Source organism: Microcaecilia unicolor, chromosome 3 (genome assembly GCF_901765095.1).
Source record: "Microcaecilia unicolor chromosome 3, aMicUni1.1, whole genome shotgun sequence".
Lineage (NCBI taxonomy): Eukaryota > Metazoa > Chordata > Amphibia > Gymnophiona > Siphonopidae > Microcaecilia > Microcaecilia unicolor.
In genome coordinates this window covers 82,331,423-82,354,569 of record NC_044033.1, presented here as the reverse complement: position 1 = coordinate 82,354,569, position 23,147 = coordinate 82,331,423, and the positions used below count along the sequence as shown (strand labels likewise).

Sequence of the window (23,147 nt, the reverse complement as noted above, 5' to 3'; positions counted from 1 at the left end):
TGCAATAAATAAATAAACAAACAAACACCACTTACGGAACTATGTAAGCCACATTGAGCCTGCAAATAGGTGGGAAAATGTGGGATACAAATATTATAAATAAATAAATAATGTCCCTCTCAATTTCTGTCTCTCCCTGCCAATTTTGCGGCATAGACTGTAGAAGTCTGATCAGCACCAGTCCTACTTCTCAACTACTGGAGTTGCCATTGAAGCCTAAGCCAACCTTGATCCTGATCTGTTTTTGCCATTTACGGGACCCAGACCATAGAAGTCTGCCTGGCATTGATCGTACTTCCCAACCTCTGAAGCTGCAGTCAAAGTTTGCTCCAGTTATGAAGTCATTTAAATTTTGCTTTAATTGGATTCCATTCTTTTATATATAGTTTTCCTCTGTGTTTATCCCACATATTCTTGAATTCTGTCACCGTTTGAGTCTTTACATCCTCTCATGGGAGGCAATTCCAGGTATCCACTACCAGTATGACTGTTTCTTTCATCTGAATTGCTACAGTGATATGTCAAGACAAATTATAGTATCATATTAGCTACCACAGCAAATTGAAGCTTGGCTTGTGATTCCATAATTTAAGGACTAAGCTTCAATAGTCTTAACAGAGCCTTTCAGTTTATACAAAGAACCTTACACAGAGGAGTTCCATGCACATACCCCATAATTTGATTTTTTGGTTTTATCCCTTGTTCTGTCTCTCCCTCATCCCAGGAACACATCACCAGGTAGCAAATCCCTTTGCTGGTGGAGGTCTGAAAAGGAAATCTCCTTGTATGTGGAACTCTACAGTTCCAAATCATTCATCCACTTCCAATGCTTGTTCCACCCTAGGATGCACCAATGTCCAACAAGGCATAGCAGATGAGATCTGACCATCTGCTCTCCCATGTCCGACACAGGATTCAGCTGCATCAGGCTAGGGAGAGTTCAGACATATTCTTGAGGCCTGCCAAGTACAGCTGATTGTGCTGTGGGAGGGTGTGAGAGAGAAAGAGAATGAGGACCAGAGCAGGCACCATGTCTCTGGAGCTCACTTCTTCTGAAATCAGATTGGAACCTTCTTTCCCCAAGTTCAAAAAGTTAATTTAAACCTGGCTTTTTGGGCAGAGCTTCAGACCAGCACTTCGATACTCCCTCCATATTCACCCGATAACCAACCTGTAGATCCTGCCATTTCAATCCTTTTCGTATTCTTCCTCCACTTTCTCCTTCATTTTTGCCTTTTTTTCTTTCCCATCTCTACCCTCTTCCAACTTTGTTTTGTAAACTGTTTAACAGCATATTTACTATGCAGTTGGCGGTATATCAAATTTTGGAAATAATAATAATAGATAATTGCATTACCATAAATAAAGCTGCCTCTTGACAGGCTTTCTTTCACCCATGGATTAGCATACATAGTCATGGGCCACGGCTTTTGAGGCTCCTCGAAGTCCAAGCACGTGGGTGTCCGGTTACAAATAATTATCCGGACAAAATGTTGCAAAAAGTCTTTAAAAGACATCCTGGTAAAAAAAAGAGAGATTTTAAGGGATTATTATGTAGGAATGTATACAGTCCCTCACACAATACATTAATGCAATCCAACTCATTGGGAGGGAGGATTGTCCACTATTTATGTATAGCATCACTGGGGGGGGAGGGGGGGAGGGGGAGGATGACGTGCAGTAGTTTTAAGTGGAAGAAAGAAGCTGTATGTAGCTGGCCTGTTCTCGGGAGACTTTTTGCCTTCCTGCTCCAGTCCAGTAGGGAAGTGCATTTGTTAGCATGCCTTTACATTTTCAATCAGTTTAACACAACATTCCTAAAAATTAACATGCATAAAACTGATCTGTGCACATTAAAAAGTTCTAATCCATTTTTTATTAAAATGAATGTGTGAAATGAACCAAAATGCCCCACAAATCAGGATAGAGACTAAAAATCTGAAAATATACTGAAAAATGTTTTGGTTGTGCACTTCCTTATGGTCCAGCGACCCAGAAGTTGTAAACAATGGAACCTGTGGAGAAATTATTATTATTATAAAAACATGATCCTCGGAGATACTCTGAAAAGCCCACTCTGTTTCTCACCACTGTTCTATTTGCTCCTTTTGCTGTTTCATCTTCTCATTGAGGAGTGACATTGTTCCTTTATATTTTTTTGCGAAGCCATAGAAAATAGTAGCAAATAAAAGGCTATACAGTTTATACAACTCTCTCCCAAATTCTATATATGGCACCTTAAGTTGTGCACATTAATTTGGCTGCATGACCAAACCGAGCACTGAACTTAATTGATTAACAAGCCAATCACCACTAATTAGCGGCACTAATTGGCTTTAATTAGAATTTATGCAGACAAATTTCTAGGCATATTCTATAACGCAATGCTCTTAAATTCTAATGCACACAGTTGAAAAGGGGGTGTGGCCATGAGCATGGAATGTGCGGGTTGTGGGCATTTCAAAAAACTATGCGCACTATTATAGAATACTCCCGATGTGCACCTAACTTAGGCGCAGGTATTTAGGCCTGGTTTTAGTTGGCCTAAATGGTTGCGCTAACTGCATGGTTTTATGGCGTTGATTTTGAAGGTGCCATATATAGAATTTCCCCTTCTACCCATCCATACCAACTATTAATCTCTATGATCTCTTCCTCTCCCTCAGGGATCCTCTGTGTGTTGCTTTCTTGAATTCAGATACCACAAATCCGTCCCCAGTTCCACCTCCAAGAACACCTCCGCTCAGTTCAGTATATCTCTGCTTTGTTGGACTGTAGATGCAAACTTTTCCATTCATATCAGATATGCAATTTAATAAACACTGTTTTATGCACAGAAATGGCTTCTAAAAGCAAACTCTCCAAAGTACTAAAACAATTTTGCAGCTGTAAGAAATATTTTGTTGGTTAAAGAGACACAGTCAACCACATATTTCACCTCTGAAGCACTTCAGCTTATTTCACAGATGCTAAAATGAAATTTTAAAGCAATGAACTGTATATAGTTGGCTCCTTGCTCTACTGAGCTCAGAAATGTCCATTTATTGCTTAATCTCCAACTCCCAATGTCTTCTCAGCTACTTCAGTCAGTTCAGAAGATACTTCCGGATGGACTAACCTCTGTTACAATGAACAAGTGTTGGGAGAGCAAGGGGGATATAGCCAGCTTTATCCCCGATATTAAATGCCAGGCCATGTCCGGCACAGGCACTGAATATCTGGGCATATTTGGAAGAGGCATAGCCAATATGTTTTAAAGATTGCTTCAGTATGAATTGTTTCATTTTTCTTGGATAATAACAATTCATTGTAAAAAATATAAAACTAAAGAAAATACCAGAACTCTCCATCTTCCCTTAACACATTCAGTTTCTTCCTCCAGGCCACGTCTATTTTCTCCCACTCTCCAGACCTGTCAATAGAATAGAAATGTTGAATCATGTAAAGTGAATGTCCATAAAACATAAGATTCTAGAAGGCATTAAAAGCCCCTTTTACTAAACCATGCTAACGATTCCTTCAGAGTGGCAATACCAGCAAAGCCCATGGAGTGGAGGAGTAGCCTACTGGTTAGTGCAGTGGACTTTGATCCTGGGGAACTGAGTTTGATTCCACTGTGACTCTTGTGACTCTGGCAAGTCACTAACCCTCCATTGTCCCTGGTACAAAATAAGTACCTGAATATATGTAAACCGCTTTGAATGTAGTTGCAAAAACCTCAGAAAGGTGGTATATCAAGTCCCATTTCCCTTTCCCTATTTGAGATTCTAGATGGAATGTTGCTACTATTTGAGATTCTACATGGAATGTTGCTATTCCACTAGCAACCATGTAGAAGCCTGCCCTTACAGATCAGCAACTTGGCTGCGCAGGCTTCTGTTTCTGTGAGTCTGACGTCCTGCACATACGTGGCAGGACAGTCAGACTCACAGAAAACAAAAGCTGCGCGCCCGCATTGCTGATCTGCAAGGGCAGGCTTCTACATGGAATGTTGCCAGTGGAGGAGTAGCCTAGTGGTTAGTGCAATGGACTTTGATCCTGGGGAACTCAGTTTAATTCCCACTGCAGCTCCTTGTGACTCTGGGCAAGTCACTTAACCCTCCATTGCCCCTGGTACAAAATAAGTACCTGAATATATGTAAACCGCTTTGAATGTAGTTACAAAAACCTCAGAAAGGCAATATATCAAGTCCCATTTCCCTTTCCCTTGTTGGCTTTGCCACACAGCACCATTTGTTAAAAGAGGCCTTAAATGAGCCACACCAACATTATTCCTTTTTTTTTAACCTTGTGGTCCTTTGGGCTTCCAGCTTATTCAGAAGCAGGGATGGGAACTTGGTACCATGAGCTTGGTACCATGAGGGAATTTTCCTATCATAAACCCAACACCCATTTGTAACAATAATTCTCAGCCACAGGCCAAGCACCAAGGCTTCTTCTGCAAACACGGGGGCCCTTTACCTAAACTGTGACAAGAAATAGGCTTATCTGCAGATTCTATAAATGGTGCTTTGCGTTGTGTGGGCAAATTTGGATGCGCATCCAATTTATGCATGCTACTTCATTGCTTAGCGAGCCAGTCAGTGCCGTTAATTGGCCAATAACAAGCAATTATCAGCACTATTTGGCAATAATTAGAATTTGCATATGCATCTTTTTAGGTGTATTCTATAATGAGATGTGTGTAAATTCTAGTGCGAGGATCAGAAAAGGGGGCATAGCCTTGGGAGGGGGACAGGTGGGTCAGGGGCTTTTTCTGGCTATGCACTAATGTTAGCATTAGCATGCAGCCATTTAAAAAAATTAACACAGGAGGCACTTACCGACTCCTATTTAGGACACACTAACCAGTTAGCATGGTGGTAATAGCATGCTATCTGATTAGCGCATCCATATCTATTCTCTGCCCCTAACACACCGTCTCCAAAAAGAAAATACAAAATACAAATCTATCTATCTATCTATCTATCTATGTAGCCTCGAGAGAACAAACTCATTCTCTGAGAGCTAGGAGCTCTTGGCATCGAGCACACACATATAACCTCTCACCAAATGGGAGATAATCATACATGTGACACTCAGTGTAAAAGATTGGATAGCAACCCTCTTGCTGCTGGACTGCTGTCTGCATCTTAGTAAGAAAAATGTCAGGAAGTATTTTTTTCACGGAGAGAGTGGTGGATACTTGGAATGCCCTCCCACGGGAGGCGGTGGAGATGAAAACGGTAACGGAATTCAAACATGCATGGGATAAACATATAGGAATCCTGTTCAGAAGGAATGGATCCTCAGAAGCTTAGCCGAGATTGGGTGGCAGAGCTGGTGGTGGGAGGCGGGGCTAGTGGTTGGGAGGCAGGGCTAGTGCTGTGCAGACTTCTATGGTCTGTGCCCTGGAAATGGCAGATACAAATCAAGGTCAGGTATAAACAAAAAGTAGCACATATGAGTTTATCTTGTTGGGCAGACTGGATGGACCGTGCAGGTCTTTTTCTGCCGTCATCTACTATGTTACTATGTTATGTTATCTATCTATATACTGTGCACTTAGGGGCCATTTTACTAAAGGGTTGGCGTGCGGAACAGGCTTGCCATGCGCCAATCTGGAACTACTGCTGGGCTACCCCCAGCCCGGCAGTAGTTCCTACACCCAGCATGCGCCATTTCCAGCGCTTCAAAAATATTTTCTATGTTTGTAGTGCCGGTGCTTACCTAGTGGTGCTGCCTGGCTAATGCTGGGTTAGCGTGGGAGCTCTTACTGCCACCTCAATGGGTGACGGTAAGTGCTCCCCAGAAATGGCTGCATGTTAAGTGGTTCACTACCACATGGCCATTTCTTTTCAAGAAAAAAGGACAGCTTTTTACCCACTGTAATAAAAGAGGGCCTCAGTGAGCACCAAAAACACACACTGATGCTAGCGCAGGCCCCCCTTTTTCCACAGCTTAGTAGAAGCAGGGGCATATCTACGTGGGGCCACAGGGGCCTGGGCCCCCGTAGATTTGGTCCTGGACCCCCCTGCTGACGACCCTCTCGACCCCCCTCCCGCCGCCAACCCTCCCCCGCCGTCGCCGTGGGCTACCTTTGCTGGTGGGGGACCCCAACCCCCGCCAGCTGAGGTCCTCTTGCTTCCCGCGGAAGGCTTCACTCTGTTTCTGACGTCCTGCACGTTGTATGTGCAGGACGTCAGACTCACAGATCAAGGCTTCGTTCTGTTTCAGTGAGTCTGATGTCCTGCACGTATAACGTGCAGGACGTCAGAAACAGAGCAAAGCCTTGTGCGGGAAGCAAGAGGACCTCGGCTGGCGGGCATTGGGGTCCCTCGCCAGCAAAGGTAGGTGACAACGGCGGGGGAGAGGGTCGAGAGGGTCGTCGGCAGGGGGGCAAAGTTGGTGGTGGCGGCGGTGGCGGGGGGGGGGGGGGCTAAAATGTGACCCCTCACTTGGGCTCTGGACCCCCCTCCCAACGAAGTCTGGCTAAGCCCCTGAGTAGAAGGACCCCTTAGTGCACAGAGATGGCAAAATTAATGCAGAACATTTTAGCAGGTCCTCTGTTAGGCCATTTTTACTGCATTAAGGGCCTCTTTGACTAAACTACGCAAATGCTGGAGCATATTGGCCACGCCAGGAATCACTAGCGCGGTTTAGTAAAAGAGGCCCTAGATGTGCATTGACACCTAGCACAGCTTATTAAAAGAACCCCATGGACTCTAAACCTGGCCATCAGGTGTCATCCTTAAGCAACAATAACCACAAAGCTGTCTACACTTTTAAACGCATGCACTTTCTGTGTCAGCCATATTTTACACAGCAATATGTCCATGTGTTGACAATTAGGAAGCTATTGCAAAAGAAAAGCTTTTATTTTTAGATATTTGCAGATGGTGTTACACTCCAAAGGGATAAGCCCAATTGACCCCTCAATGAATGGTGCAAACCCCAGGTCCAAGCAATCATTTTATTTATTTGTTACATTTGTATCCCACATTTTCCCACCTATTTGCAGGCTCAATGTGGCTTACATAGTACCATATCGCCAATTCTGGTATGAACAAATACAAGGTGACATTGTGGTAGAATAAGGTTCATGTGTGACAGACACATTAGGGGATCTTAGAGAGGAAGAGTTATGTCCATTATGAGCTTTTGTTTCGTTGTGTTGAAGGTATTCAGGCTTTTGGGTTGGGTTGGTGGGGTATACCTTTTTGAACGGGATTGTTTTTAGTGATTTCCGGAAATTTAGGTGGTCATAAGTTGTTTTTACAACTTTTGGCAGTGCGTTCCATAGTTGCGCGCTTAAATAGGAAAAGCTGGATGCATAAGTTGATTTGTATTTGAGTCCTTTGCAGCTTGGGAAGTGAAGATTTACACTTATTCCTGCCAGGGTACAGATGTAAATGCTGACATTCAGAGTTTTTCTTTAAATATAGATGCATTCCTGCTGTAAAATCAGGATTACATGCATAATTTAATGCATGCTTCCATGCATGCATGCATGAATAAATTAATTAATTAATTTAAGTTCCCATCCAAACCATATCTGCAACCCATTCCCACCAAATGTGGTGTTCTAAAACTGTGTTTTACATATGTTTGCCATGTACATGTGTAAGTGCCACAACTGGAGAGAAGAAGAAAACTGAAAAGGATCTCATGTGGAAAGTTGCAGAACAAACAACAGTGGGGAGGTGGAGATGGCTTGGGAAGAACGAGGGATGCAGGTGGATCATAAATGACTAAAACACTTTATTTCTTATGCTTGCAATAACAAGCAATACCCGACACTGCACTGTGTTTCAGCACTGAGTGCCTGCCTCAGGGGTCTGTTGGGCATGCATTATACATTAAGTAAGAAATAAAACATAAAACAATATCAAAAATAAATATATAATTTAGAACAATATGAAATAATATGGGATCATTACAATATATAAACAAAGAATGAGATCAATATAAAAATTGCACTTTCTGACACACCTGCATCCTGTTGTGTGATTGATGTTTATATGAATAAAGTAAAGGAACCTGTGGGTTAATCATTTTCACTGAGAAAATGAATCCTATGGTGATAAACCTAGAATATTATTATTATTATTTATTATTTAGTTGCTTTTGTATCCCACATTTTCCCACCTATTTGCATGCTCAATGTGGCTTACATATTACCGTTAGCGGCGTTAGCCGATTCCGGTCTGAACAGACATGTGGTATGAATGAATACAAAGTGATAATGTGGTAGAATGAAGTACAAGTAGTGTTCAATTGCAGTCCTTGGTTACATTGAGGGGCATAATCGAACGCGAACGCCCATGTGTAAAAACGTTCATCTCCGGAGACGGCTCCGCGAAGAGGCGGAGCGAGCCATAAAATCGAAACAAGATGGCCGTCCATCTTCGGTTTCGATTATACGGTTCGGCCCGCTGAAATCCCATCATTTGTGTCGACTCTAGAGATAGACGACACAAATGGTGAGATCGTTGGACCTAGAGATGGCCGTCCGCGGTTTTCAGCGATAATCGAAACCGCTGCCGGCCATCTCAAAAACGGACCTAATCCAAGCCATTTGGTCGTGGGAGGGGCCAGCATTCGTAGTGCACTGGTCCCCCTGAGATGCCTCTATGCCAGCCTCAAATATCATACCTAGCTCCATGACAGCAGTATGCAGGTCCCCGGAGCAATTTTAGTTTAGTTGGTGCTGCGCGGGACCCATGCAGAGAGCAAAAATCGGAAGAAAAAAAAAAACATGCAAGTGCAGTCAGGGACGTCCAAATTAAAACAATAGTAATAGGGGGATTTGAACCAGATCAATTTTAGTTTAGTTGGTGCTGCGCGGGACCCATGCAGAGAGCAAAAATCAGAAGAAAAAAAAAACATGCAAGTGCAGTCAGGGACGTCCAAAAAAAAAACATGCAAGTGCAGTCAGGGACGTCCAAATTAAGACAATAGTAATAGTGGGATTTGAACCAACCACCTTCTGATTACAAAACCTGTGTTCTAACCACTGCACCACTTATTCAGCTGCCTAGACCTCCTTCCCTTTCCATTAAGTCCCTCTAAGTTTCTGTCAGCCAATCACACCGATGTCAGGTAAATGAGCTGTGATTGGCTGACAGAAACTTGGAGGGACTTAATGGAAAGGGAAGGAATATCTAAACAACTGAATAAGTGGTGCAGTGGTTAGAGCACAAGTCTTGTAATCAGAAGATGGAGGGAATGGGGGATGACCTCCCTGTAGTCACCAACCCCCTCCCACATGATAAAAATAAAGCACTTGTTTGCCAGCCTCTATGCCAGCATCAAATGTCATACCCAGGTCCCTGACAGCAGTATGCAAGTCCCTGGAGCAGTTTTTAATGGGTGCAGAGCACTTCAGGCAGGCAGACCCAGGTCCATCCCCCCCTACCTGTTACACTTGTGTTGCTAAGTGTTGAGCCCTCCAAACCCCCCCAACACCCACTGTACCCACATGTAAGTGCCCCCCTTCACCCATAAGGGCTATGGTAATGGTATAGAGGTGCGGGGAATGGGTTTGGGGGGGATTTGGGGGGCTCAGCACCCAAGGTAAGGGAGCTATGCACCTGGGAGCTAGCTATTTGTGTATTTTTTAAACATTTTTAGACGTGCTCCCTAGGGTGCCCTAGCATGTGAGGGGGACCAGTGCATTACAAATGCTGGCTCCTCCCACAACCAAATGCCTTGGATTTTGCCGGGTTTGAGATTTTCGGCATTTTTTTCCATTATAGCTGAAAAACAAAACCGGCCATCTCAAACCCGGCGAACTCTGGCATTTGGCCAGGCTAAACCGTATTATTGAAAAAAAAAGATGGCCAGCCATCTTTTTCAATAATACGGTTCCGGCCAGCTGTTGCGCCGCCGCCAAAATAGATCGCCGGCGAAATTCGATTATGCCCCTCCACTTGGCTTAGTAGCATTGACTGTATCAGGTTCCGGAATATTTCCCTCGGAAGGAATGGTTTCAGGCGTTTGAGTTTCCACATTGTGGAGAAAAATTTCTTTATGGTGGATTTCGCTTGGGTCTCTAGTGATAGGTTACGGTCGATTATTACTCCGTGAATTTTCAGGCTGTCTGAGATAGGGAGGGTATATCCTGGGATGTTAATGTTTGTGGGTTTGTATGTATTGTGTTGGGATGATATGATGAGACAGGGTGTTTTTTCTGTATTAAGTTTGAGTTGGAATGCATTTGCCCATGAATTCATGATGTTTAAGCTGAGCTTGATTTCGTTGGTGATTTCTGCTAGGTCATGTTTGTAGGGGATGTATAATGTAACATCATCAGCATAGATAAATGGGTTAAGGCCTTGGGTGGATAAGGTCGTGGCTAGTGGGGTCATCATGAGGTTGAATAGGATTGGTGATAGTGGTGATCCTTGTGGTACTCCGCATTCTGGTTTCCACGGATAGAATTCATTTTCTCAGTAAAAACGACTAACATCAATCATGCAACAGGATGTATGTGTGTCAGAAAGTGCAGTTTTTATAATGGTCTTATTCCTTTTATATCGGTCTCATTCTTTTTTATATATATTGTAATCATCCTATATTATTTCATATTGATATTGTTTTATGTTTTATTTCTTACTTCATATATATTTCATGTCCAATAGACCCCTGAGGCAGGCACTCAGTGCTGAAACATGGTGACATGTCGGGTATTGCATGTTATTGCAAGCATAAGATATAAAGTGTTTTAGTCATTTATGATCCACCTGCATCCCTGGTTCTTCCCAAGCCATCTCCACCTTCCCACTGTTGCTTGTTCTGCTAAGTGCCACAATTTACATAAGTAAACACTGTCTATTCCATGTCTACTGAGTGGTCCATTAGGATCAAGAGCTTTGTGTCCAGTCCTTTTTTTGAATGGAATTGACAATAAGCCTTACTTATCACTCCAATGTCCATTCCACTCGCCACACCCCCAAGGATTCCATATACGGATTAGGTTCTCCCATCCATTCATGTATGGTACCTGAAAAAGCAAAGCACTTGTGTTTTGAGCACAGGAAATGGAGTAAAAACTAATACTATTCATAGTACAGGCTGACTACATCATGTTATATTGCTTCTATTGTCACTAGCTACTTGATAAGAACAGTCAAAGGAGTAGTGTGAAGAAATGACACTTCCAAGAACATGAGGGAGTCAAAGATGTCATACACAGAATTTATTCATGAAGTACAACCCGTAGCCACGACAGTGCCATGTTTCAGCACTGACCACACCTGCTTCAGACATAACTTTGCAAAAGCTGATTTTCTGACACTTTGTGCTTGAAAGAGCAGAACCGAAGACTCCTTAGGCAGGCGTGATCAATGCCAAAACACGGCATCGTGTCGTCTACAAGTTGTACTTCATGAATAAATTCTGTGTATGACATCTTTGACTCCCTACGTCCATAGTGTTCTCTGTTCCTCCAACTTGGTGGTTGATTCCTACATACTACCTACTCAATTACATGTCATCCTGAGTTTGTGATCTAGTGAAGTGGATTTTGGGGGGCTCAGCACACAAGGTAAGGGAACTATGTACCAGGGAGCAATTTATGAAGTCCACTGCAGTGCTACCTAGGGTGCCCGGTTGGTGTCCTGGCATGTCAGGGGGACCACTGCACTACAAATGCTGGCTCCTCCCACGACCAAATGGCTTGCATTTGGTTGTTTCTGACATGGACGTCCTTGATTTCGATTATTGCCAAAAATCAGAAATGACCAAGTCTAGGGATGACCAAATCTAGGAATGACCAAATTTCAGGATTTGGATGTCCAACAGTGGCCAATCCAGGACACAAGTACATGGCAAGATCCCAAAACAGTAAAATAGATTTTATGCTGCTTATTCTAGAAATTGTTATGCTGTTAACAAAACTGAAAGTTTGATGTTCAACTTTAACTTTGGTTGAATCTCTACATAAAGGTGGTTAATAAATCCCAATCTAATATAATAATTCGCACCGCCAGCGTTCTGAAGCTGACTCCATGGCAGCATGGCAGTGAAGCCGTGTAGTGTTCGTAGGGTTCGTAATCGCCCCGCCCTCGAGGGAACTCTGTATAGTTGCCAAGGAAACAAACACAACGTCAGAAGGAGAAGGGACCAACCACAGGCAATTGCACTCGCTCTCACTGCCCTGCCCTCGGAGGGAAGGGAAGGCTGCATATAATATTCACCCACCGGAAGTTCGTTCCCTTCCTCCAAGTTCCAGGGTCGTCGTCCGTCCCCCCTCCCTCCCAGTTCCAGTGTCCCCCTCCCTCCCTTCCAATTCCAGGGTCCCCCCTCCCTCCCAGTTCCAGTGTCGTCGTCCCTCCCTTCCAGTTCCAGGCCCCCTCACTCCGAATTTTAAAAGTTATCCTGACTTACCTTGCGCGGTAAAAAGCGTGCAGGCTCAGCACTTCAGTTTTCCCTTTTCTGTCTCTCAGCTCTGGTCCCGCCCTCATTTCCTGTTTCCGCAAGGGCAGGACCAGAGCTGAGAGACAGAGAAGGGAAAACTGAAGTAAGTGCCGAGCCTGCACGCTTTTTACCGCTGCTGCCGGCTGCCGTAACCCCGACAAGGTAAGTCAGGATGACTTTTAAAATTCGGAGGGAGGGGGCCTGGAACTGGAAGGGAGGGAGGGACGACGACCCTGGAACTGGGAAGAAGGGAGGGGGGACCCTGGAACCAGTAGGGAGGGAGGGAGGGTGGACCCTGGAACTGGGAGGGAGGGGGGTCCCTGGAATTGGGAGGGAGGGAGGGGGGATGTTGGAACTTCCCTTAAAAAATTAATGGCAGAAGGTGATTACCTTGCTAGCGCCCGTTTCATTTCAATGAGAAACGGGCTTTTTCTATTAGTAAATAAATAAATAACTATCTCCCCATAAACCAGATATTCAGTGCCAAACCTTGAACATGGCCTATCATTGAACATCGGGGAATAAAGTCAGTGCCGGTCAGCAAAATGATCACTGCCGCTGGCTGAACATTGACCCTCTTATTATCATTATTATTTTGTGGTGTATTTTTCTTCAGTATGTCATTTTCTGACTATCTGTGGTTGATTTGGCTGCAAACAGCAGAATTTAAAGTTTCAGAATGGATCTTTGATCCTCTAATTTTAAGTAAAATCTGTAGATTGCTGTTTGTGCTGAAGGCAGAGACTGGTGCACACTGTAAGGAGCTCACACTGAAATCCTGAGAGAATCAGTGGCTAAATGTCTGCTGTCTCAGGCCAGCACATGCACACTTGCTTGGAGCTCAGGTACAGCCTTCTGTGAAGAAACAGTGTATTTTAAGCCTGTAAAATGTATTGGATATTTTCCTTCCTTATGTCCTGAAGTGTATTTCTTCAATTTGGTCAGCAGGTGGTGCATGTTTATGTTTCGAAGTTGCTGTAGAACCAAGGCTGTTTTTCTTTGTTTAAGTCTTTTGGAAAGGGCCGAAAGGCAGTCTGCGGTATACTTTTAAAACTTGTTGTCTGGGCTCTGATTGGCCCAGGAGCTCATTTTCATTTGAATTGTACTGGCTTTTACTCCAGTTTCAGCCCAGGAGAAGGGAAAGCTCTTTGCTGAAGCCCTATAAAACAGGTATATTTGATAACTGGTGAGCAACTATATGTTCTGATCTTCACAGGTACTTTTTAGAAAGCAACAAATGTTTAGTTACTTTTTCTAATTGATCATTTTTCAGTTACTGTTACTGTTTGCCGACTGCACTTTTTCTGTCCAGTGTTCAATATTTTTATGAGAATAAACACAATTGTTTGTTCACTCTGCTTGTCTGGACTGATAAAGAATCTTGGTGGATTGTGTGTTGGGTCTGTGAGTGCTTTCTGGGAACTATGGGACCACTGGGAGTGGGCCTCAAGCAGTGGTGTTCCAAGGGGGGTGGACACCGGGCGGCGCCCCGCCCCCCCTCGGGTTGCAGCACCCACCCCCGATGCAGCGTGAAACCCCCCTGGGTGCAGCATCCCCCCCCGATGCAGTACGGACCCCCCCCAGATAACACCGCTGCTGGGGGGGGGGTGCCGCAGCGCGCGCCTGCTCAGAGTTCCCTGACTTTGCGCGTTCGCTGCAGCTCCCTCTGACCCGGAACAGGAAGTAACCTGTTCCAGGGCAGAGGGAGCTGCAGCAAACGCGCGAAGTCAGCGAACTCAGAGCAGGCACGCGCCGTGGCACCCCTCAGTGGCGTGCACCCAGGGCGGACCGCCCCCACCCCCTCCCCCCTTGGTACGCCACTGGCCTCAAGTAACCTAGAAATCACTGGAGATCATTTGAGAGTGGTGCTAAGGTTGGGTAATTTTCAGTCAACTACATGGATAAAATACTTTTTAGGTGCCAAATTTACTTTTTAAATCACTCTATAAATAAAAGATGACCATGCTATCGCCAATATGCTTATTTGTGGGCTTCCTGTCTAAACAGGTTGGGTTAGGAGGGGGGAGGGGGATTTAGGTTATGAGGGTGCAGGGGTTGGATGTTGTGGTGGACATGCATGATTGTGAGGGTGGGCTATGTGTGATTGGATGATAGGGGAAAAATGAAAACTCAATACAGAAGGATTAGGGGCTCCTTATTACAACGGACAACATATTGTACAAGTTTATGTACGGGTTTACTTAGTTATTGCAGCTGTGTATACTTGTTTGATGAATGAGCTGTTGTATTACATATCTTTCTCTGTTATGAACAACAATTTTGTATTGAGAACAAAACAAATAAAGAGAACCAATCAATCAATTAAAAAAAAAAAAAGATGACCATGCTGTCCTTGGTGCTCCAAGCTATTGACCTGGGAAATGTGTCTTCTATCTTGAATGCGGTACTCTATTTTATGCCAGTGATAGTTTTGGTTCATGAAGACCAGTAACCAAGCCCTTTTAGTAAGCCATGTAGGCGCCAATATTGCCCGGCTACCGCGTGGCCCAGTGGTAATTTCATTTTTTACACTCATCCACTAAGCACATCAGAAATTTTCCTGCACATGGTGCTAACCGGGCGGTAATTGGCATTGTAAGCATGTAGACCATTACCACCCAGTTAATGTGTGAGACCTTACTGCTAGGTCAATGAGTGGCGGTAAGGTCTCAGGCCCAAAATGGACGTGTGCCAATTTTTATTTTGATGTACATCCATTTTTGGCAAAAAAAAAGCATTTTTTGCAGGTGCGCTGAAAAATGGACCTGCATGTGTCCAATACACTAGTCTACACCAGCTCAGGCCATTTTTCGGCACCTTAGTAAAGGGACCCCTGTATTCTTAAGACACCCACAATGAATATTCTTTATACATATGTTTTCTATTTTGTTTAGAATTTTTTATTTATATTTCTATGATAGTCACTTTGGTTTAAAGTGGGTTATAAGTTTTTTAAATACATAATAAATAAATAAAATAAGTATTTCTAGGTACTTGGTACAAGAGATGGATTCATTTATGTGTTATAAGTACACTGAAAACCAGGCTAGTTTGCAATCCTGGAGTTCTGGAATTTCCCACCACTGTTCTATACACTGATAAAAGGAAAGGACTTGAAACCTAGTCAGTGGCATAAATAGTACCCAAGAAATCTCCACAGTACAGAAATACCCAGTCAAGGAGGAGTCCCATTGAACCCCCATATTGCAAGGATGGAAGTATAGCAGAACAACAGTGTTCTTACCTTTAGTGTTTTTATTCAGTTAAATTAGCCAATTCTCCCACCTCAAGCAACCACAAAAGCACTCGTTCATCTTCTGCTGCTAGAGCCAAGTCTCAAGATAAGAGTCACATGATTTTACACCATTCACAGAAGAAAGTGTTTATGAAAAATTTGAAAAGCTTATACTGGACAGAGCCAGGGGACTAGATGGATTCCATCCAAGGATATTGAGTGATCTCAGAGAAGTTCTAGCAGGTCCTCAGAGATTTGTTTAATAATTCCTTGGAGATGGAAGAAATTCCACAGATGGGGAAAGAATGGATGTGGTCCCTCTTCTCAAAAATGTGATAGAGAAGTAGTGGGAAACTATAAGCCACTTTGGTGGTTGGAAAAGTAATGGAAGTGCTGCTGAAGAAAGGATAGTGAGCTTCTTAGAATCCAATGGCTTACAATATCTTAAGCAACATGATTTTATCACAGGAAAATTGCGCCAAATGAATCTGATTGATTGCTTTGACTGAGTGACCAGGGATCTGGATCAAAGACACACACAAGACGTAGTATTCAATCATGAAGAAGTATAACCTGTACAGACTGGCAATTGTGGTTCTGGCTGCCTTGTTGGACAGACTAAGTGGACCATGCAGGTTTTTCTCACCCTTCATTTACTGTGCTACTCTTTTACAACTCAACAAAAGACTTGGTGGAGGTCTCCTCTATTTGTTACATTTAAGCCTTTGGGAAGAACCCGTAGAAAACATTTGCTTGGGGGCCCTCAATTTGAGCTTATGCCACTGAAGATAGGCACAAATTTATTCACAGGAAAAAGATGTCACTGAATGACTTGTTGGTTGACCTCAATTTCATAGTAGACATGTTAAAATATAAACCAACACAAAGAAGAAGTGATGTCATTATCTTGAATGTAGATCTGAGCTGCTAGCTTCTTACCTGCTCCAATCCAAGATAATCCTTGGCCATTTGTATCCTCCACATACTTTAAGCACATCATTGGACATCTAAAAGTCTTGCCTGGATGGCTCAGAATCTTAAAAGTGGTGACTCAAAAGGAATGGCAAAAGCCCTGTGTACCCCTGGTAACGCCCTGACTCAACATGCATCTCCAGCTGGAGACTCCATATCAGACAATGGTTCACTCTTTTTGGCAGGTAAACTGGCTGAACAACAAAGCTCCTCTGTAGTGGAGCAGTATGGTTTTAAAAAGTACTTCTCTGCTTTGTATTAAGAATGGGAATTTTTTAAAACTAAATTTTTATTGATTAGAGATGCATTTAGAGATTTTTATCAAACAATCTATTGGCAGGATTCTGATATTAGGGAAGATCAGATTAAGAACTATCTGGCCAGAAAAAAAAAAAAAAAGAACTATCTGGCCAGGAAAGCTCTCCCTGCCATAACTCGGGAGCAGAGGGATTGGCTGGACAGCCAAAGAAGTTTTGCAGGCTATCTAAGACCTTTTTAATGGTAAGGCTCCCAGCCTAGATGACCTTACTGGGGAATTTTATAAAGCCTATGCTTCCATGCTGGCACCTCTGCTGGCCAACCACTTCAATGCAGTCAGAGGTGGGGAGACCTTGCTGGCATCCCTGAGGGATGCTTGGATAGCAGTGCTTCTTAAACCCCAGAAGGACACAACTGAATGTTCATCTTACAGACCGATCTCAGTTTTGAACGCCCATGTAAAAATTCTGGCTAAAGTCCTTGCAAACAGACTGGCAGTGGCCATACCATCATTGATTAGTCCAGACCTGGTAGGGTTTATTTCAAGGTGACAGGCCTCTGACAATATAAGGAGAGCGAAAGCCGTGAATCATGTGGTCAGAAATAAGGTTATGCCAACTTGTATGCTGGTCATTGATGCAGAAAAAGCATTTGATGGCATGCATGTGGTGTTGGAGAGGTTTGGCTTTGGCCCCTTTTTTTGGAGATGGGTTTGGACACTATATACCTATCCCAGGGCCTCTGTCCATGTGAATGGGAGGAAATTAACCCTGATGATATGAGAATGGAAATGAGGGAGGAGGGAAGCAATTTAAAATTACCCTGTTTGCAGACAACATGTTTCTTACCTTGACTAAGCCCTTACTTTCATTAGCAAACCTGTTCAGAAATATTCAGGGCTATGCAAAGCTCATAGGGTTTAAGGTCAGTCTTACTAAAACAGAGGCTTTCGCAACAGAGATACCATCTGCAACACTGCAAAGTTTTCATTTGTTGCTTTCCTTCATGTGAGTGCGATCCGGTATCAAGTATTTGGGTGTGAATCTTACATTGGCATATAAGGATTTATTCAAGACCAATTATTCCATCCTGCTGCGGGAGCTCAGACTAGATCAGAATGCTGGGATTCATTAGAACTTTCATGGTTTAGCAGATGAATGTATTGCCAAGCTTGATGTATTTATTTCAGGTGCTGCCTATCATTGTACCTGGCGTATGGCTGTCCTCTCTTCAGGAGAGATTGATCAAATTTAATTTGGCATAATAAAAGCCTGAGATTCCCATGGAGTATACTCTATAAGGATAGGAAAAAGGGTAGACTGGAACTGTCTAATGTGGTTGCTTATTGTTGTGCAGTGCAGGTTTGTGCAGCTATGGGATGGTTCCCGGCCTACCCTCATAAGAAGTGGGTTGCCTTGGAGCAGTCAGTGATGGGGCCAGTACCATTGGCAATTTGCTATGGCTTCCTAAACAATATAGACTCCTGTTATCAGACCTGTGACTCACTATTACAGTGACCTTTCACTATTGGGAAATGATGTATCAGGAGTCGGATTGCCTTACATTCTAGGAACACATCTATTTTATCGAGCTTACTGTTTGTGCCTGGAATGAGTTCTCAGGTGTTTCGTAAGTGGGATATGCTGGGGGCAAGTGGTTGATAGCAATCATTTTTTTTTATTGAGAGTCTCTCTCACATGTGTGACCTTCCGGAAATGGATACTTTGCCTACCACCAGTTGATTCATTTCTTATCTACAAGGTCTTTCAAGACCAGGCTCTACCGGCCTTTATTCACCACCTGGAAACTTTCCTAGTTTGCCTTGCAACAGAGGTCCTCAGAGGTGTGTCTTCTGCGATTGTTTGTTGCTGTGCTTCCCTTGCTACTTTCAGTTTCTGCCAAGTCTCTGCCTGTTTCCTGGTTAATGCTACTGACTTTGCTTGCTGCCTGCCTTTGAACCTTTGCCTGGACCTGGACTTTGCTTGCTGCCTGCCTTTGAACCTTTGCCTGGACCTGGACTTTGACTTTGCTTGCCGCCTGCCTTTGAACCTTTGCCTGGACCTGGACCTTGACTTTATTTGCTGCCTGCCCAAGGTTCTGCTGGGTTTGTGGACTATCTTCCTGCTCTCTGCTGTGGCTACTGTTCCGGTCCTGCCACTCCAGTCCGGGGGGTACTGGTCTGTCTGGGTTCAGCCTTGTTCCCGGTGGGTGTTCCTCCTGCCGCTGCTGCCCCTCGGCAGTGGCCCAAGGGCTCACTATCCAGTGTTTCGTGTGAAGCATGACAGCTAAAGAAAAACAACCTTGACCAGGACAAACTTGAAAGTTACCGGCCAGTATCCAACATCCCATTTCTATGGAAACATATAGAACAAACAGTCTGTGTTCAACTCAGATATTGGCGAGACGAGAGAAACTGGCTAGATCCATGTCTATCTGGATTCAGACCCAGTTATGGAACAGAAATGGTCCTCATATCTCTACTAAATGATCTTCACAGAAACCGAGACAGAGGATTTGCCTCGGTGTTAGTACTGCTAGATTTCTCAGCAGCTTTTGACACTTAGGATCATGATATCATGCTAGTACAACTGTCAGAAACAGATATCAATGGAACAGTACTTGCTTGGATCAGATCCTATCTATCAGACTGGCAAAAATCCATGATGTTTGGCAGCAACTCATCGCCACCATGGGCACTGACCTGTGGGGTACCACAAGGATCAACACTGTTACCCATTCTGTTCAATATCTATCTCAAGCCACTAGCTCAACTGATTCAGTCAATTATTTTCTACATCTCAGTTCTACATCTACACGGCTGATATGCAGCTACTCATACCCATTGAACCTGATTTATCTACAGCCCTGAATAAACTGATTACCTGTCTAACATAATTCAATAATGGGCTAAATACAATAAACTTTGTCTGAAACCAAGTAAAACAGAGCTTCTCTTGGTCCCTAACACAAGTGGATACATACTTGACATCGAAATCTCTTTTGGGAAGTATGAGCTCCCCCTCAAAGCACAAGTCAGGAACCTTGGAATTTAGATTCAACACTTACTCTGATTCCCCAAATCCAAGCCACCTTCAAGAGCTGCTTCTACTTCCTGTGACAGCTACACTGCCTCTCTCCTTACATCAAGAAGGTAAATCTTATCCAAGTTGTGCATGCCATGATAACATCAAGATTGGATTACTGTAATGCACTCTACAATGGTCTGACTACAAAGGGCCTGCACCAGCTCCAATTGATTCAGAATGCTGCAACAAGACTAATAGAAGGTTGCAAGTGACATGACCACATCACACCATTTTTTGCAAAAACGTCACTGGCTACCAGTACGACACAGGACTAAATTTAAAACTGTATTGTCTGATCTTTAAGGCCCTTAAAGGAAATGGCCCCGAATAACTGAAGAATAGGATGATCCTTTACATACTTCAAAAGACTAATGTTCTCTCAAGAACTATTACTAACCACACCCTCTCCAAAAGACATTACATGATGTGATACCCGCAAGCGAGCCTTCTCCGGAGTAGCTCCCACACTTTGGAATGCACTCCCTGAAAGGCTCCACTTAACACAAGACTACCTCTACTTCAGGAAGCAGGTGAAAGCTTGGATCTTCAACCAGGGCTTTAATGGAAGAAGTAACTAACTTGCAAAGGCCTCTCTGGTACTATGTAAGCCACATTGAGCCTACAAATAGGTGGGAAAATGTGGGATACAAATGTAACAAATAAATAAAAAAATATACAAGAAGTGCCACGAGCTGCACATACTGCAGCAGGACATGTTTATCCAGTCCTATCCTAGCAGAGATAATATTTAACCATATATCTAACTTCATGTGCACCTTTCTTTAGTAACCTTATTTTCTAACTCCTCTTATTCTCTTACCTATCTATATGTTAACCATCTCTTTGACCTCATGTGCAACTTTCTTTAAATTAGTCACCTTATTTTCTAACTCCTCTTACCTATCTATATATTCCATCCTTGCTTATGCCCTACACTGCCAATTAAAATGTTCTATTACGTATCGTGTTGACATTGTAAGTATACTATGCTATAATTTGCATCGTTATTTTAATATTTTCACTGCTATAATTGCCTGTTCCTCAGGTTTGATTTATTCTTACTGTACACTGACTTGAGGGGCCCTTTTACAAAGGCACGTAAGGGCCTATGCGCGCGAAGTGTGCGTCAAATTGGCATTACTGTGTCTGGTGATAATTCTGAGTTTGGCATGCACCAAAAACACGCGGTAGAAAATAATTTTCTATTTTCTACCATGGGGGCATTCCTGGCAGTAATTGGCAGGTGGCGTGCACTGGATGGTGCAATGTGTGAGCCCTTACCGCTATGTCAATGAGTGGTGTTAAGGGCTCAGGCCGTAAACAGATGTGTGCTGGTTTGCTGCATGTCCATTTCCCAGCCCCAAAATACCACTCCCTTTTTTCTAGATGCGCTGGAAAAATGGTCCAGCATGCGCCCAACACACGTGCCCACAATACTGCAAGCCACGTTTTGGTGCACGTTTGTAAAAGGGCTGCTGAGTAAAGGTGGTAAATAAATCCTAATAAATAAATAAAATAAATAAATCTCATTCCAAAATAGATCACCATTTCAGTGTAAGCCACATTGAACCAAAATAAATAAATAACATATGGAAGGAAATGGAGGCTGCTCTGTCTAAGGGTCCTAGTATTATAAATTTGAAGGAGAATTCAGTGAAAGTGCTTGATCCCAGTATGATTCCACTACATTTTTCTATTGGTTCCATTTGCTTGTTGGAGATGTGAAATGGAATGTTTGCAGACTGAATGGAAAGGCACCCTAAGATCAGGGGCGTAGCTACGGGTGGGCCTGGGTGGGCCCAGGCCCACCCAAACTATGCTCAGGCCCACCCAGTTGCCCTGACAGGATGTGTACCCCGGTGCCTCTCCGCCACAACTCAGCTGAGCCTCCATGACGTGCAGCCCTTCGGCAGCCGGCAGTGCTCCAGACCTCCTCCCACCAGACTAACCCTTCTATATTGGGTCCCCTTTCCTGACCTGGAAATCGGCACTCGGCAGACCTGGCCAGTCAAACAACGCCACTCCCCCGCCCGCCCACCATGACGTCTGACCATCTTCACGCTGAACTCCGCCGCCGCGCCCGCCTGGCCCCCCCCCCCGCGCGCTCGCTGATGCCACAGTGCAGCAGGGGAAAATCTGTCGACTGCCGCCAGCATCGCAGCTCCTCCACTGCGTGATGTCCCCGCCAGAGCAACAACAGCCTTCTCTTGCCCCCCCCCCCCAGGCCACCCTCAGCACTTCTTTCGGCCCCAGTAGGCATAGGATCCAGCACACAGCCACACACAGAACGGAGCACGGTGCCCTCTGAGTCCGCACTGCCACCACATGATGCAAGCCAAGCTGTCCAGGTAAAGTAAAACAAATAAAAATGTTTTAATTTTAATGTTGTGTACAGTGCAATGCTGGCCGCGGTGGCCTCCCAGTGGGGGTGGGCTCTTCACCTGCCTAGGGCAAAAAAAGCCATTGAAGAGTCCAAATATACCTCCACCTTGCCCCAGACAGTGAAGAGCCCACCCACACCCAGAAACCCACCAACAATACATTTTAGTAGTGCCCAGGTTAAAGTTTTAAAAAGGTTGTAAATGTTGGTGGGTTTTTGGGTTGGGGTGGTTTCTGCATTGCCCAGGCTAAAAAAAAAATGCTGCAAATTCAATGTAGGTAGGTCTCCGGGTGGAGGCAGGCCCTGCAATGCCCAGGACATAAAAAAAGCTTTATATTTAGTGCTGGTGTCCCGGGGGGGGGGGGGGGGGGACGCCAGACCATGGGGGGTGGACAGGGAGCAGGACAAGGCTGACACCAGGCTACAAGAGGAGTGGGGGGGGGGGGGCAAGGCAGGGCTCATGCCTAGCCATGGGATGGATGGGCGGGGAGGAGAGGGCAAGGCACAGAAGGGAACGGGCCAATGCCGGCCATGGGGATGGACCCAAGTCTGACATGGCACAACGCAACCACATTCAAACACACTGCTTTTTTCACCAAGTATGCATGTGGCCTATACTGATGCAGGGCAGCCATTGGGCAGACCATCCAGAATCCATCATCAAGTGCATGCCAAGAAACACCACCCATGCCCATATACATAGTGCCCACCCATGCCAGCTCTGGGCCCACCCAAAATGTCAGGTCTGGCTACGCCACTGCCCTAAGTGGGACAAAATGTGGGGACCTTTACGAGAAGGAATTGATAGGAGTTGGGA

General features: G+C 44.3%; 1 protein-coding gene across 1 annotated transcript in view; it reads right to left on the bottom strand.

Moving 5' to 3' along the window:
- Positions 1-23,147, bottom strand: part of LOC115465566 (calpain-14-like) — a 208,611-nt gene that overhangs the window by 87,819 nt on the left and 97,645 nt on the right. Inside the window, exons 7-9 of the mRNA XM_030196116.1 lie at positions 10,899-10,984; positions 3,338-3,412; positions 1,358-1,518 (exon numbers count right to left, since the gene is read on the bottom strand). Of these exons, the coding sequence (XP_030051976.1) occupies positions 1,358-1,518; positions 3,338-3,412; positions 10,899-10,984 (322 nt within the window). The remainder of the gene's footprint in view (positions 1-1,357; positions 1,519-3,337; positions 3,413-10,898; positions 10,985-23,147) is intronic.